The 18,266-nt window shown below is 42.5% G+C and overlaps 1 protein-coding gene across 3 annotated transcripts in view; it reads right to left on the bottom strand.

Annotated features, from left to right (window-relative positions):
* Positions 1-18,266, bottom strand: part of TDRD12 (tudor domain containing 12) — a 105,655-nt gene that overhangs the window by 58,622 nt on the left and 28,767 nt on the right. For all 3 annotated transcript variants that reach the window (XR_010124887.1, XM_063657493.1, XM_054464676.2), the window contains exons 7-8: positions 12,912-13,101; positions 11,964-12,056 (exon numbers count right to left, since the gene is read on the bottom strand). Coding sequence is in view for 2 of the 3 variants with exons in the window: in XM_063657493.1 (XP_063513563.1) it covers positions 11,964-12,056; positions 12,912-13,101 (283 nt within the window). In the remaining variant the exon portion in view is untranslated. The remainder of the gene's footprint in view (positions 1-11,963; positions 12,057-12,911; positions 13,102-18,266) is intronic.

Below are 18,266 nucleotides of genomic sequence, written 5' to 3'. Positions count from 1 at the left end.
GAAAATGAAAAGCCACAGACTAGAAGGAAATTTATCTATAATACAAATGACATCTCCAGAATATATTTTAAAAACTTAGCCAGGCACAGTGGCTTGCACCTATAATCCCAGCACTTCGGGAGGCTGAGGCAGGAGGACTACTTGAGGCCAGGAGTTTGAGACCAGCCTGGCCAGCACAGGGAGACTCTGTCTCCATAAAAAATAAAAACTCTCAAAGCTTATTATAAGAAAACATGTGAACAGGAATTTCACAAAGGAGAACAGACAAATTGCGAAAAGGAACATGAAAACATGTGCAGCGTCATAAGTAACGAGGAAAGTGATCTGCAATCCAGAAGGCCACCTCTGTCATGGCAATGAGAGTAACAGGGCTCAAGAGCTGAGAAACAGCTCCCACATACCCTGCCCTTAGGGTATGGATGTGCTCCATCCAAGCAAAGTAAGTGAAAGAAAGGCCTCAGTGTGCAGTGGCTCACGCCTGGAATCCCAGCACTCTGGAAGGCCGAGGCGGGCAGATTACCTGAGGTCAGGAGTTTGAGACCAGCTTGACCAACATAATGAAAACCTGTCTCTAAATGAAATTTGAAAATTAGCCAGGCATGGTGGTGTGAGCCTAGTCCCTGCAACTCAGGAGGCTGAGGTATCTGAGGCTTCAGTGAGTCATGATCACACCACTGCACTCCAGCTTGGGCAACAGTGCAACACCCTGTCTCTGAAAAGAAAAAAAAAAAAAAGAATAAAGACCACCAGAAATGATAAATATGAAGGGAAATATAAAAACATATATTCTTATCTTAAAAATTTCTTTAAAAGAGAATTAAAATTTAAAGAGACACACAAAATCTGTAGTCTCTGTGCTGGGGAGTGTGGCAGGGTCTGTTAGTTATCCTGGAATATCATTCAGTCCTTGCTCCAGATCAGGGTCAGCAAACTCCTGCAAAGCGCCAGCTGGTAAATACTGCAGGCTTTGTGGGACAGGTGGCCTGGGGCATGACCACTCAACTCAGCTCTGACAGCGCAAAAGCAGCTGTATACAATATGTAAGCAAATGAGTCCGGCTATGTTCAGTAAAACTTTATTTGTAACTACTGAGATTTCAATTTCATACAATTTTAATGTGTCACAAAATATTCTCTTTTGATTTTTTCAACTATTTAAAAATGGAAAAATCATTTTCAGCTTACAGGTTGTACAAAAATAGGTGGCAGACCAGATTTGGCCCATGGCTGCAGTTTTCTAATTCTGAGGTAACAGAACCCCTGATTTTTAGTGGGAGCCTGGCAATCCAAAAGAAGGACAACCTCTCCCAGACCTTCATCCCCAACTAAGCATGGCTGCACAGGAACATTCTGGCCAAAGAAATGAGAGAGAAAGCACTGTGTGCAACCTCTGAGTTGTACCCCCTTCACCTCTTCCCTCTGCCCCCCAGCTAGCTGGAAGGGAGATACAGTGGTAAATCATTTTGGAATAGGAGGATGGCGGCAAAACCTTCAGGATGGCAAGGCCAACAAGACAGAAAGAGCACAGACTCTGATGACCTGCCTGCACGCTTATGACATATTAGAAAATTCAACTTCTTTCTTCTTTCAAAAAAAGAAAGAATTGACTACTTAATAAAAAATGATGAATCACTGTGGGGTTTCTAATATATGTAGAATTAAAATGCATGACAACAGTCTGCGTGCAGTGGCTCATGCCTGTAATCCCAGTACTTTGGGAGGCCAAGCCAGGTGGATCATCTGAGGTCAGGAGTTCCAGACCAGCCTGACCAACATGGTGAAACCCCATCTCTACTAAAAATATAAAAAATTAGCCGGGCGTAGTGGTGCACACCTGTAATCCCAGCTACTCAGGAGGCTGAGGCAGGAGAATCGCTTGAACCCAGGAGGTGGAGGCTGCAGTGAGCTGAGATGGCGCCACTGCACTACAGCCTGGGCAATAAGAGCAAAACTCTGTCTCAAGAATAAATAAATAAATAAATAAATAAAATGCATGGCAACAACTGCACAAAGGCCAGGAGCGGGGAAATGGAAGGAGACTGCTGTTAAGTTCCTCATGCTATCCATGAAGTGCCTAATACTGCTTGAAGGTAGACTATGAGAAGTAAAGATGTTTACTCTAAACCCTAAAGCAACCACTAAACATACAAAACAAAAAATTATAGCTGACCAGTCATGGTGGCTTGTGCCTGTAATCCCAGCACTTTGGGAGGCTGAGGCCAGAGGATCACTTAAGGTCAGGAGTTCGAGACCAGCCAGGCCAACATAGTGAAACCCCGTCTCTACTAAAAATACAAAAACTAGCCGGGCGTGGTGGTGCATGCTTGTAGTCCCAGCTACTCGGAAGGCTAAGGCAGGAGAATCACTAGAACCCAGGAGGCAGAGGGTGCAGTGAGCCAAGATTGCACCACCGCACTCCAGCCTGAACGACAGAGCGAGACTCTGTCTCAAAAAAACAATTAGAGCTAATAAGCTAACAAAGGAATTAAAATGGAACATAAAAGGTGCTTAATCCAAAAGAAAGCAAAAAAATAGGGTAAAGGGAACAAAAACCAGATGAGACAAACAGAAAACTAACAGCAAGATGCTAGATTAAGAGCCAACAACATCAATACTTTACATTAAATTAGAAAGAATAAGACCTACTATGTGATAGCACAGCAGGGTGACTGTAAGTCTTAAATAACTTAAAGATGTAACTGGATTGTTTGTAATGCAAAAGATAAAGCTTCAGAGAATGAATATCCCATTCTCCATGATGTGCTTATTTCACATTGCATACCTGTATCAAAATATCTCATGTACCCCATAAATATATATACCTACTATGTGCCCACAAAAATTTTAAATGACAAAAAATTTTAAATAAATTGCACTAAATAGAAATGATTTAAATACTCCAATTAAAAGACAGAGATTGACAGATTGGACACAACTATATGCTCCCTACAAGAACTCCCCTTCAAATATAAAGGCACAAATAGGTTAAAACTAAAAGGAGATAAAAAGATATACTATGCTAATATTAATCAAAATAAATCTAGATAAGCTATATTAATATTAAGGTAGATTTCAGAGCAAAGAATACTATCTGGGATAAAGAGAGCCATTTAACAATGACTGAGGAATCAATTCATCATGAGTACATAAAAATTCTTTTTTTTTTTTCAGCTGCTCTGTTGTTTCTTTTTTTTAATTATATTTTAAGTTTTAGGGTACATGTGCACAATGTGCAGGTCTGTTACGTATGTATACATGTGCCATGTTTGTGTGCTGCACCCATTAACTTGTCATTTAACATTAGGTATATCTCCAGTGCTATCCCTCTCCCCGACCCCCACCCCACAACAGGCCTCGGTGTGTGATGTTCTCCTTCCTGTGTCCAAGTGTTCCCATTGTTCAATTCCCACCTATGAGTGAGAACATGTGGTGTTTGGCTTTTTGTCCTTGCAATAGTTTGCTGAGAATGATGATTTCCAGCTTCATCCATGTCTCTACAAAGGACATGAACTCATCATTTTTTATGGCTGCATAGTATTCCATGGTGTATATGTGCCACATTTTCTTAATCCAGTCTATCATTGTTGGACATTTGGCTTGGTTCCAAGACTTTGCTATTGTGAATAGTGCTGCAATAAACATAGGTGTGCATGTGTCTTTATAGCAGCATGATTTATAATCCTTTGGGTATATACCCAGTAATGGGATGGCTGGGTCAAATGGTAGTTCTAGTTCTAGATCCCTGGGGAATCGCCACACTGACTTCCACAATGGTTGAACTAGTTTACAGTCCCACCAACGGTGTAAAAGTGTTCCTATTTCTCCACATCCTCTCCAGCACCTGTTGTTTCCTGACTGTTTAATGATCGCCATTCTAACTGGTGTGAGATGGTATCTCATTGTGGTTTTGATTTGCATTTCTCTGATGGCCAGTGATGATGAGCATTTTTTCATGTGTCTTTTGGCTGCATAAATGTCTTCTTTTGAGAAGTGTCTGTTCATATCCTTTGCCCACTTGTTGATGGGGTTGTTTGTTTTTTTCTTGTAAATTTGTTTGAGTTCATTGTAGATTGTGGATATTAGCCCTTTGTCAGATGAGTAGATAGCAAAAATTTTCTCCCATTTTGTAGGCTGCCTGTTCACTCTGATGGTAGTTTCTTTTGCTGTGCAGAAGCTCTTTAGTTTAATTAGATCCCATTTGTCAATTTTGGCTTTTGTTGCCATTGCTTTTGGTGTTTTAGACATGAAGTCCTTGCCCATGCCTAGAGGACATAAAAATTCTAAGCCTTTATGCACCTAAATAACAGACCTTCAAAATATATGAAGGAAAAACTGACAGAACTGGAAAGAGAAAACAAAACAATTATAGTTGGCTATTTCAAAACCTCTTTCTCAATAATTCCCAGAACAGTTAATGGAAAATCAATAAAGATAAAGAAGATTTGAACAATGCTGTCAACCAGTATGACCTAATTAAGATTTCTATAACATTCTACCCAACAACAGCAAAACACCTATTCTTCTAAGGCGTACACAGAATATTTTCCAAGAGAGATCATAGCTGAATCATAATAGGAGTCTCAGTAGATATTAAAAGATTCAAATCACACAGATATAGAGTTCCATAAATGAGAATCTGGAACAACTTAAGGAGTCAATGAAGATGGACAATATAGCCAGGCATGGTGGCTCACACCTGTAATCCCAGCACTTTAGGAGGCTGAGGCAGGCAGATCACGAAGTCAGGAGATCTAGACCATCCTGGCTAACATGGTGAAACCCCGTCTCTACTAAAAATACAAAAAATTAGCCAGGTGTGGTGGCGGGCGCCTGTAGTCCCAGCTACTCAGGATGCTGAGGCAGGAGAATGGTGTGAACCTGGGAGGCGGAGCTTGCAGTGAGCTGAGATTGTGCCACTGAACTCCAGCCTGGGCAACAGAGTGAGACTCCATCTCAAAAAAAAAAGATGGACAATACAAGTAAAAAAAGAAAAGCAATTAGAATCTCCAAGATTTGTCAATCTTACACTTTAAAATTTAGTGTAATTTCCAGTTTCTAGTTGAGCATGTAAAAAGCTTGATGGTTATCACTCTATCCTAACAGCAAGTAAAAAGCTGAACACACTGAAAAATCAGGAACTCTTCCTAGGTCCATCAAAGTGAGGTCACAGGGCAAACTGTTGTCCCAGCACTGGAGAGACTGACAGGTGGACAGAGAGACTCAGAACGGACGGGCAGAAACCCAGAAGAAGAAACTTCTATGGGACCAGGAGTGAGGAGAGAAACCTGAACTGTAACTGACAATTTGCTGGAGGGTCAGCGTGGACACCTCCGTTAGTTAAAACTCCGGGGTCGTAGGCTGGGTGCCACACTTCTGTGAGTTCTGCCTCCTGGAGCTCTAGCATGTTCTCACAGTGAATATCACAGGAAAATCACCTTGTGCTTTGACAGGAAGAGGGGAAAAGTAACTACTTGGAAATATAAAGGGCGTGCTGTTCCTTCCCAAAAGGGCCTGACCTCAGCAGAAACTATTGAACCAGAGCCTAAACTACTGGAGTTTATCAGAACCTATCTAACCTAGAGGAAGGGAAATACAGCCCGATTTAGCCTTCTGGTGGGGGAGGAAAATAACACAACTCAGCCCCTTCCAGCCATCCTGTCCCACATAAGGTGGGAGGTGAGGGACGCTGAGGGGCATCTGAGAAGCGTTCAGCCCAAAGGTACAGGCTCCCTAGAAGACTGAGTCTAATCACAGGGCTCTAGACATTTATTTCCCTCTCTCCACCCCTCCTACCATTTATATGGTATCAAAATGCCCAATTAAAATCACAAGTGGTAGAAAAAGAGCAGAAGTCAAAAGAGGAACAAAAAAACAAGGGCAATAAATCAAATACAGTAATAAACATGGCAGACAGTAATCCAATTCCAGTCACGTGCCGTATGCCAACCTTCCATCGGCAATAGACCACATATACGATGGTGGTCTCATAAGATTTCAATGAAGACGAAAAACTCCTATTGCCTAGCAACATCACAGCATAATCACTATCTTTTCTATGTTTAAATTGGTTTAGATAACACAAATAGTTACCACTGTGTTACAGCTGCCTACAGCATTCAATGCAGTAACATGCTGTACAGGTTTATGGCCTAGGAGCCACAGGCTATACCATATTGCCTATATGTGTAGTAGGCTGCACCACGTAGGTTAGATAAGTATACCCTATGATGTTTGCACACCAAAATCACCTAATGACGTGTTTCTCAGAACATAGTCCATCAGTAAGCAACACATGACTGTATATAAATAATCACTTTAAACTCAATGGTCCTGTGAAAGTTAATTATACAAACTAGGTCATTCTTTCATCTCTAACTAAATCAGAGTCAAGGGGCCAGAGGAAAAGTACTCAAGGCACAGAGCACTTTCTTAGCCCCGCTGTTGAGGTGCACTGCCAGAATCCCAACACTAGTTTTACCTGGTAGCTGCTGAAATAACCTGCCACGACTTTAAGACTAGTTTCACCTACCGCCATTACCTACCAATCAGAGCTTGCCAGCTCCCAAAAACTTCTCTAGTGTCAATGAGCTTCCTTTCAAAACAATATGTAAGATTTCTCTAATAAAACTCCCAACCTTCTCTTTTCAACAAATGGTGCTGGAACAACTCAACATCCACATGCAGAAAAATGACTCTAGACACAGACCTTACACCCTTCACAAAAATCAACTCAAATGGATCTAAATGAAAAATGCAAAATACAAAACTCCTAGAAAATAACATAGGAGGAAACCTAGATGACCCTGAGTATGGCGACGGCTTTTTAGAGACAATACCAAAGGCACAATCCATGAAAGAAGCAACTGATCAGCTGGACTTCATTAAAACTAAACATTTCTGCTCTGTGAAAGATATTGTCAAGAGAATGAGAGACAAGCCACACACTAGGAGGAAATGTTTGCAAAGGACACATGTAAAAAAAGGATTGTTACCCAAAATGTACAAAGGACTCCTAAAACTCAACAATAAGAGGACAAAAAAGTCAATTTAAAATAGGCAAATCCTTGCCAGTTGCGGTGAGTGGCTCATGCCTGTAATCCCAGCACTTTGGGAGGCCGAGGCAGGCGGATCATTTGAGGTGGGTGGATCACTTGAGCTCAGGAGTTCGAGACCAGCCTGGCCAACATGGTGAAACCCCATCTCTACCAAATATACAAAAATTAGCCAGGCATGGTGGCGGACACCTGTAATCCCAGCTACTCGTGGGGCTGAGGCAGGAGGCTTGAAACCGGGAGGCAGAGGTTGCCATGAGCTGAGATCACACCACTGCACTCCAGCCTGGGTGATAGCGCAAGACTCCGTCTCTAAATAAATAAACAAATAAATAAATAAGGAACTCCTGAAGAGACATCTCATCTGAGAAGATATACCAACAGCAAATAAGCATATGAAAAGATGCTCACATCCTATGTCATTAGAGAAATGCAAATTAAAATAATGATATTCCACTACACCCCTCTTAGAATGACCAAAATCCAGAACACATTCTACAAAATAATAGGTCTGTAATCGTCCAAAGTGCAAGGTCATGAAAATCAAGGAGACCCAGGAAATGTTCCAGAGGAAAGACTAAAGAAACGTGTTCTCGGCCAGGCGCGGTGGCTCACACCTGTAATCCCAGCACTTTGGGAGGCCGAGGCAGGTGGATCACGAGGTCAGGAGATGTAGACCATCCTGGCTAACACGGTGAAACCTCGTCTCTACTAAAAATACAAAAAAAAAAAAAAAAAAAAAAATTAGCCGGGCTTGGTGGCGGGTGCCTGTAGTCCCAGCTACTTGGGAGGCTGAGGCAGAAGAATGGTGTGAACCTGGGAGGCGGAGCTTGCAGTGAGCTGAGATGTGCCACTGCACTCCAGCCTGGGTGACAGAGCGAGACTCTGTCTCAAAAAAAAAAAAAAAGAAATGTGTTCTCTAAATGCAACAAGTGATGCTGAACGACGTCTCTTTGATAATCAGCAAAACCTGAATGGTGATGGTGCCTGGGAGTTATATGATCACAATATATCAGTGTTAATCTTCACACTCTGATGATTGCATTGTGGATATTTTTGAGAATGTCCTTCTTTCTAGGAAAAACTCAAGTATTGGGGAATCAGGTTAGCAACTTATTCTCAAATGGTTTGGGAAAAAAGTTCTTTGTAATACTCTCCAACTTTTCTGTAAGTTTGTGATTATTGTAAAATAAAAAATTTATTGAGAAGATGGATGTAAACTCTATGGAAGCAGAGACTTTGTTTCCCTCCTAAGAATCCCTAGAAAAGCACCTGACAGTGAGGGCTTCATAAATATCTGATGAATGAATGAATGTGGGTTAGGGGCATGAGAGTGAATCTGCCCAAGAAATCAAGACAATGTCTAAAGTGAAGAAGTCTAGTAATAGTAAAATATACACAATTATTTTAAAATCTGGAGATAACTACCAAAATAAACAACTTTAAAAAGTGAGTTTACCTCTAGGGGACATCCTGGGGTAAGAAGAGGTTGCAAATAAAAAAATTATTTTTCACTGTAGCCCTTCTGTAATATGTGATTGTTTAATCAAGTATTAGCAAATCAAGTATTAGCAAAGTATTATACTTTGATTCTCAAAAATATTAGGCAACTTCAAAGAGAAACACCAAAAACTAACTGAAATATAACTGAAGTACCTTCTCACAATAATTAAAGGAAAGGGAAATCTATACTTAGAAAAGTAACATCTAATAATTCTGTTTTTTACACGCCAATTCAGTTACACCTCACATTATCTTTTTTGTTGTTGTTGTTCACCATAACCTTTTCCTTTTCAAAGATAAGCCTAGTTCATTCCAGTACTGATTGTAATAAGCAGGAAACAATTTCTGCCCAGCAAGCTGGGACTCCTGAAAATAATTTTGACATATCAAGCAATGGAAAGCCACGCAATAATTAAACACGATGATGTAGTGCCTGGTATTTTTATTCCTCCAATGGAAAAAGAATATAAACGGAAAGAATACACGCCCATCAACAACAGGTGTTACCTTCTGCTGTAATTCTCACCTGGGGACCCCCTACAAGAGGCATATCAGAATCTGGGGCAGGGGCCACAGGCGCTGAGGCTGCCACAGGCCAGGCACTGAGCCAAGCACGCTGCACGACGGCCCAGTTCAGCAACTTCCAGGGGGATAGGGACGACTCCCCATGTCCCAGAGAAGGAAGCAGCCTGACACCCTGGCAGTCTCACATCACAGTGTATGTCCTTAAACACATTATATCGGATATATTTGACCTAGAAAGGGAATTCAGCCATATACTAAGTAAAATACATTACAAAGAGGTATGTATAGTAGGACCCCATTTCTGTGAAATAAAAATTTTATAAATACCCTCTGGAAAACTTTGGAAAGAAAGGCTCTATAATATTTTATTTTATTTATTTTTCAGCCAGAGTCTCACTCGCCCAGGCTGGAGTGCAGTGGCACAATCTTGGTTTACTGAAACCTCTGCCTCCTGGGTTCAAGTGATTCTCCTGCCGCAGCCTCCTTTGAGGCCAGGAGGTTGAGGCTGCAGTGAGCTGTGATCACACTACTGCAATCAAGCCTGGGCAACAGAGCAAGACCCTGTCTCAAAAAAAAAAAAAAAAAAATTCCCAGATTTGAGACATGCTAGAACTCCAGGGGCCTTCTAGTCTGCCCCTATCTCCCCTCCGTGTACAGATGGGCAGTTGCAGGCTCTTGGAAGGTCGAGGCTCCCACCAAGCCAGTGGTAGACACAGGATTAGAACACATGTCTCCTGGCTTCTAGCCCCGAGCTTGTTCTCTCTACACCGTGTTGTCACCCTTACCTTCAATGCAAAAGAGTCTACGGGGTTCACTCCTCCTTTTTACATCCTAGTTTCTCATTTCATCATGCAGCAAATAAGTTCTTGAGTAGGTGGGACTACAGGCACACGCCATCACGCCTGGCTAATTTTTGTATTTTTAGTAGAGACGGGGTTTCATCATGTTAGCCAGGCTGGTCTCAAACTCCTGATCTCAGGTGATCCACCTGTGTCGGTCTCCCGAAGTGCTGGGATTACAGGCATAAGCGAGCGTGCCCAGCCTACAATTTTATTTTATTTTGTTTTCTGAGACAGAGTCTCACTCTGTCATCCAGGCTGGAGTGCAATGACATAATCTTGGCTCACTGCAACCTCCACCTCCCAGTTCAAGCGATTCTCCTGCCTCAGCCTGCCCAGTAGCTGGGACTACAGGCATGTGCAACCACATCCAGCTAATTTTTGTAGTTTTAGTACAGATGGGGTTTCACCATATTGGCCAGGCTGGTCTTGAACTGCCAGCATCAAGTGATCTGCCAGCCTTGACCTCCCAAGGTGCTGGGATTACAGGTGTGAGCCACTGCACCTGGCCCTGACTCTACAATTTTAAAAAGTAGGTAGTGAGATGACAGGTTTTTACAGTTTGGGCTACTGATAGCAGCAAAAGGCAGTCAAATGCCTAGGGAGATGGGGTGGGTCCCTGGTGAAACCCAATTTTCAAGCAGAAACCAGTTTAAAGCCTGGCTACAAGTCTTGGGTAATACACAGACTGGATTGAGAAACTGTCTTCCTGTTTGGCATTTTTTCCTCTGATTGATCTCTACCTTTCACTTATTTAATATACACCTACCCTTTCCTAGTTGGTTTTCTACACTGTCGTACCCACCTTAGAGTGGTGTGTTTGCTTTAACCTTTTTTGCATACTCACTAACCAATCAGCACGCGCTCCCCATTCTGAGTCCATAAAAAGTGCCAGCCCAGCCACACTGAGAGAAACCACCCATCCAAGAAGAATGAGGTTACACTGAGAGCTATTCCATTGCTCCATAAAATTCTCCTCTGTCCATCCTCACCCTTCTGTCAGCATAACCTTATTCTTCTTGGACGCAGGACAAGAGCTTGGGAACCACCAAATGCGGATACAATCTATAGCATAGGTGGGCCGAGTGGGTAGGGAGCCTCCAGCGGCCAGGCCCAGGGCTGAGCGAGGCCCAGGTCAGGGACGGGGTGGGCACTGCCAGCCATAGAGGACCCTAGTTGGCAAAGTGGCTGAGAAAAACCCTTTGTATCTTTCTTTCTCTATGATAAGCAACATTACCAAAGTAATTGAAAATAATCTGAAGTACAGGAAATATTTTAGTTGGCTAAAGCTTTAATGTAGTTGTGGTTTACTATGGATACACATGAAATATTACACCCACAGGTATCAGTAAGTCCTCACTTGACTTACTGATAAGTCCTCATCGGTAGGTTCTTGGAAACCATGGATTTCAGGGAAACAAAGTACAGCAGGCCCTCAAATTAAGTTGCTTTGCTCAAGGTTGTTTCGTTATAACACTGTTTCACTTAAAGTCAGTTTCCAAGAACCTATCCAAGACATGAAGTGAGGCCTTCCTGGACACACATCCAGCATAAGAGTGAAATGGTGGAGGAACCACCACAGAGGGCGAGCCAGTCATCAAAGGGGCTGACAAATTTCACCCTCACCCAGCAATTCCAATTCATTAAATATCTTGAAGACTGGAATTAAAAACTACGTATTTCTGCCCTCATAAGCATGTCTTCCCTATTTTTATGCATCCTGTTGCCTAAGTGAAAAATCAATAATAAATACATATGTACACTCTAAGGACAGACAGTGATTACTGGTCGATGGCTAGGCTGGAATAAATCAGTCCTGCACATGAACTGGTGCCTGTAACTTTCTTTACGTGACAGTAAAATTTCTAAGTATGAAATGCAGGATACATGAACTCTTTCAGCATCTACATCACAAATTGGTTACATTACATTAAGAAAAGAGAAAGAATTACCATGGCCTTTCTAGACAACCTTTCTAATCTTTAAAAAGCTAAGAACACTTTTTTCATGCTGCCTATGAAATAAACCACATTAGCAGAACTCACCCGGTGCTGTGGCTGTTGGCCTGAGGTCACTGACAATACCCTTGCACCATGTATGCTGCAGAGATTGTGCCGGAAAATTTAAACCATGTGAATCTGATGGAAAGAATAAATTTCAGAATTAAAGCATGAAATAAAACCCAAAATAAAAATGTGAACTCATTAGTACATTACTTCTGCTCTTGCTTTTGCTCTGAGGTTACAGGAAACCTGACTAGGGGACACAAGGTGAGGGGACTAAAAACTGGATGTGGACAGAAACATCAGAAATTGTTTCCACAATCCGTGACTAGCTCTTATATTTTTATGCTAAGGGTTATTTGTGATAAATAGCTCTTTTTAAAGGTGTCTAAAAGTCTAAATATTCAAAATTTGTTTCGTTAGTATCTCTAAATTACAAACATTTGGACTTCTAACAACATAACTCAATGTTAATAAGAAATTGAGGCCGGGCGCGGTGGCTCACGCCTGTAATCCCAGCACTTTGGGAGGCCGAGACAGGCGGATCACGAGGTCAGGAGATTGACACCATCCTGGCTAACATGGTGAAACCCTGTCTCTACTAAAAATACAAAAAAATTAGCCGGGCATAGTGGCGGGCGCCTGTAGTCCCAGCTACTTGGGAGGGTGAGGCAGGAGAATGGTGTGAATCTGGGGGGCGGAGCTTGCAGTGAGCCGAGATCACGCCACTGCACTCCAGCCTGGGTTACAGACCGAGACTCCGTCTCAAAAAAAAAGAGAAATCGAGGGCAGTTTTTTTCCTGGTCTCATAAACACAAACTGTAACACTTTAGGACCTTACAATGTGTCATAGCCTCATCAGGATTAAACTTTAAACAGAGTCCAAGTCTTTGTCTCCACGTGGGGAAAAGTCTGTACAACTTATATCTATACACTAAGATTATTAATAAAACAATGTAAGGGAAATTGATATGATGAGAATCTACTCACCTTCCATTCCTTGAACATCTTTTCCTTGCAAAAACATTGGCCAGAGTGTAAGTGCTGGATTGAGTTTATTGAAGGAGGGTGCTGATTTTATATTCAATCTTGGTTTTTCTAAATAATCAAGGTTTTTATTCTTTGTAGGTGACATATAACAAGCATAGTTCTTTGCAACAAGATCATCATTAACACAAACCTGTAAAATTTTAAACATTCCATGACTAACAAGACAAATATAGTCAAGCGATTTTAAAGGAAATATTCCAAACCTAACCCCAAAGTTCTATCTTCAGAGAAATTATTTTACAGAACATAATCTGATAGAAACAGATTTGACTCCTGCTCTGGTAAACCAAATACTTCCCACCAATCCTGATGAGGAAAAACAGCAAGCATCTGTGTGAAACACATGAGATGTCTTCTTGGACATACGCACTGTAGCACTAAAACTACCTGGCCAGGCAAAAGCCTAGTGGGAGGACAGAGACAAAACACAAACCATCAAAGGAAAGACTGTTATATTGGATTTGCTCAAAATTTTAAATTTCTGTTCTTCAAGAGAATAAAGAGATGAGGCAAAATTATTTTAAAATCAAGTATCTGGATGACATGTATCCAGAATATATAAGGAACTCTCAAAACTCAATAAAACGAAAACAACACAATTAAAATACGGGCAAACAATTTGAATGTGTGCTTCATCAAAGTCTGAAGATTGCAAATAAACATATAAAACCGTCATTAGGGAAATGCAAATTTAAACCACAGTGAGGTGCCAATGCACACTTAGCAGAATGTTTACACAAGTGACATGGAGGAACTGGAACTCTCATTGCTGATGGGAAGGTAAAATAGTCCACCACTTTGGAAAACAATATGGCAGCTTCTTAATACCTACAATATGATCCAAAAGTTTGACTCCTAGGTAATGCTCGAGAGAAATGAAAGCACAGATCCACAGGAAGACTTGTACATGAATATCTGTAAGGGCCCTATGGCCACAACCCAAATATGCATCAACAAGTTAATGGGTAAATACACTGTAGTATATCCACACAATGGAAGAGGACTTGGCAACAACAACAAACGTGGATGCATCTTAAAATAATTTTGCCAAATGAAAGAAGCCAGACCAAAAAAGAAAACACCTTGGGACACATCCTGTTGCCACCTTTGGGAGCTGGTAAAGGATTGCTGGCCCACATTTTTTCCTCTGGCAGTTATGATCTTATGCATCCATTATAAGCTCTCTCAGCTAAGCATGAACCTCCCTGCCTTCTGCACTTTACCACCTTAAAGTAAGACCAACAAAGAGAAACCCCATCTCTACTAAAAATACAAAATTAGCTGGGTATGGTGGCGCATGCCTATAATCCCAGCTACTTGGGAAGGCTGAGGCTGGAGAATTGCTGGAACCCAGGAGGCAGAGGTTGCAGTGAGCCAAGATTGCACCATTGCACTCTAGCCTGGGCAACAAAACTCCATCTCAAAAAAAAAAAGAGTCATTATCAACATACAACCTACATGGTTAGAAAGAGACCTACTTTTGAAAAGCAAGAAGAAAGCAAATTTATAGAGAATTTATTTGAAAAAAAGATGTTTTACAAGACTAGTCCTTACAGGATAGATCTCTTAGGTTTAAAAAAATGAAAAAAAAGATTGGTTCTGTAGCCAATATTTTGGTGTTTTTTTTTGTTTGTTTTTGAGACAGGGTCTTACTCTGTCACCCAGACTGGAGTGCAGTGGTGTGATCTTGGCTCTCTGCCGCCCAGGCACAAGCGATCCTCCCATCTCAGCCTCCCAAGTAGCTAGGACTACAGGTGCAAGCCATCACACCTAGCTAATTTTTGTATTTTTTGTAGAGACAAGGTTTCACCATGTTGCCCACGATGGTCTCAAACTCCAGAGCTCAAGCAATCCACCCACATCAGCCTCCCAAAGTGCTGGGATTAAACAGGTGTAAGTCACAGCCTTTGGCTGATTTTGGTATTTTTACTAAGTTATAAAATAAGTAATGAAAAATCATAGGTAAAATGAACCAGAATGTGGGGAACATTTGGGGACCCAACATGCAATATAAGCAGTAACAAATGAACCCCATTATAAAAGAATAACATAATCACACTGAAGAAGGTGCGAAAGAGAAAAAACAACCTAAGTAACTTTGGCAAACAGTATTTTGGCTGCATAATGTGAAGACTAAATACAAATTTTGTTTTCACAGGAGTGTGGGTTAGCAATCCTGAAATTACTTAATGTGAATACATGGATGAATCAAATACGTAGACTGCGGCCAGCGAGAGTAGGTTTCTCACTGTTGGAGAAACGGGTTAAGACTAAGGGGCCAGCGGGGCGTGGTGGCTCACACCTGTAATCCTAACACTTGGGGAGGCCGAGACAGGTGGATCACAAGGTCAGGAGATCGAGACCATCCTGGCTAACACGGTGAAACCCTGTCTCTACTAAAAATACAAAAAAAAAAAAAAAAAAAAAAATTAGCCAGGCGTGATGGCAGGCGCCTGTAGTCCCAGCTACTCGGGAGGCTGAGGCAGGAGAATGGCATGAACCTGGGAGGCGGAGCTTGCAGTGAGCAGAGATCGCGCCAGTGCACTCCAGCCTGGGCGACAGTGAGACTCCGTTTCAAAAAAAAAAGAATAAGGGGCCAGGCATGGTGGTATGCGCTTATAGTCCCGACTACTCGAGAGGGTGAGGCTGGAGGATCACTTGAGCCCAGGAGTTCAAGGCCAGCCTGAACAACATAGCAAGACCCTGTCTCAAAAAAATAAATGAATAAATAAGGAAAGGAGAGGGTAAGAATGAACCCTATGGTGCTGGATTCAAATCAGAGATATCAAAGCTCTTAATATGTGTACAGATGGATATAGAAATATAGATTTGTGTGTGCATGGGAGCAAGTACATACATATATTTCCTAATATTTTCTGCTGAGAGAACCTACAATCATGACACCCCAGTTGGAAAAAGCACACCAAGTGCCCTCATCTAGATATTTAAATATCATTCTTCAATAAAAGGAACTAGAGCTGCTTGAAGAAGTGGCTGATTCCAGTGGCCGGGCACGGTGGCTCATGCCTGTAATCCCAGCACTTTGGGAGGCCAAGGTGGGCGATCACGAGGTCAGGAGATTGAGACCATCCTGGCTAAGACAGTGAAACCCTGTCTCTATTAAATATACAAAAAATTAGCCGGGTGTGGTGGTGGGTGCCTGTAGTCCCAGCTACTCGGGAGGCTGAGGCAGGAGAATGGCATGAACCCAGGAGGTGGAGCTTGCAGTGAGCCGAGATTGAGCCAGTGCACTCCAGCCTGAGCGACAGAGTGAGACTCCATCTCAAAAAAAAAAAAAAAAAAGGAAGAAGTGGCTGATTCTAGGGCTAGGTCTGGCAAATAACAAAATGATAAACATTGTGGCATCAGAGAGCAAAGAGTGTTCAAGTAATGATGGGGCACATTGAAAGTATACAAAAGCCCCTTTGAAGGAGCACCTAATGGCCAGAATCCAAGGTAATGTGAGCAAGTCAATAATGATAGTTATAGATTATAACTCCCCAAATAAGATACATTTCCAAAAGTCCATACTAATACAAACTATCAAATAATTAATATATGGGGGAGGAGGGAGGGTTCTTTGGTATAAAATTCCAATAAAAAATGCTGAAGGGGGCCAGGCACGGTAGCTCACACCTGTAATCCCAGCACTTTGGGAGGCCAAAGTGGGTGGATCACCTAAGGTCAGGAGTTCGAGACCAGCCTGGCCAATATGGTGAAACCCCATCTCTACTAAAAATACAAAAAATTAGCCGGTGTGGTGGCAGGCACCTGTTATCCCAGCTACTCAGGAGGCTGAGGCAGGAGAATCGCTTGAACCTGGGAGGGGGAGGTTGCAGGTTGCAGGGAGCCAAGATCGCACCATTGCGCTCCAGCCTGGGCAACAAGAATGAAACTCTGTCTAAAAAAGAAAAAATGAAGAAGGGGGCCAGGCGTGATCGCTAATGCCTGTAATCCCAGCACTTTGGGAGGCTGAGACAGGCAGATCACTTGAGGTCAGGAGTCCGAGACCAGCTCGGCCAACTTGGTAAAACCCCGTCTCTACTTAACATATAAAAATTAGCAGCGTGTGGTGATGTGCGCCTGTAATCCTAGCTACTCAGGAGGCTGAGGCAGGAGAATCACTTGAACCCGGGAAGTAGAGGTTGCAGTGAGCTGAGATTGCGCCACTGCACTCCAGCCTGGGCGACAGAGTGAGACTCCATCTCAAAAAAATAAATAAATAATAAAAATTAAAAATGCAGAAGGCACTGGGTGTGGTGGCTCACACCTGTGATCTCAGCACTTTGGGAGGACAAGGCGAGAAGACTGCCTGTTGAGACCAGCCTGGGCAACATAATGAGATCGCATCTCATGGGCATGGTGGTGCACACCTATAGTCTCAGCTACTTGTGAAGTTGAGATGGGAGGATCCCTTGAGCCCAGGAGGTTGAGGCTGCAGCAAGCTTCAATTGTGCTGCTGTACTCCAACCTAGGAGACAGAGAGAGACAGATGGCAGGGGAAGGGAGGGAGGGGAAGGAAGGAGAGGGGAAGGGAGGGGAGAGGAGAGGAGAAGAGAAAAATGTAGAGGGAAAGATGAAACAGGTATACACCACAGTAATATCTTTCACAGCCAAGAATCACTGATGAAATGGCTATCTGCAGCCTCAAAGTAGGCCCCCACAAGATACTTATTAATTTCAAAAGGAAAAACTAACACCTCTGTACAGGAAAAACCTGGCAAACACCACATTAACCAGGTGATCAACATCCACATCACAAAATGTGGTACATACACACCACGGAATACTATGCAGCCATAAAAAGGAACAAGATTGTGTCCTTTGCAGGGACATGGATGAAGCTAGAAGCCATTATCCTCAGCAAACTAATGCAGGAACAGAAAAAGAAACACCGCATGTTCTCACTTATAAGTGGGAGCTAAATGATGAGAACACGCGGACACTGGGGGAAACAACACACACTGGGGCCTGTCGGGGGGTGGGGAGGGGGGAGGGAGAGCATCAGGAAGAATAGCTAATGGGTTTTGAGCTTAATACCTAGGTCATGGGATGATCTGGGCAGCAAACCACCATGGAACATGTTTACCTACGTAACAAACCTGCACATCCTGCACAGGTACCCCGAACTTAGAAGCTGAAGGAAAAAAACCATTCACATCACTAGTAATTAGACATACTGACATCATAAACCCCTGTTGGGATGCACTGAGAAGGGCACAGTATCACTTCTGTGGGCTTCTTGCCAAAAACGCACAGCCTTAGTACAATGATGAGAAACGTCAGGCAAACCCA

This window comes from Pongo pygmaeus, chromosome 20 (genome assembly GCF_028885625.2).
Source record: "Pongo pygmaeus isolate AG05252 chromosome 20, NHGRI_mPonPyg2-v2.0_pri, whole genome shotgun sequence".
Classification (NCBI taxonomy): Eukaryota; Metazoa; Chordata; class Mammalia; order Primates; family Hominidae; genus Pongo; species Pongo pygmaeus.
Note: the sequence above shows the minus strand (reverse complement) of the source record. Positions and strands in the feature narration are given on the sequence as shown.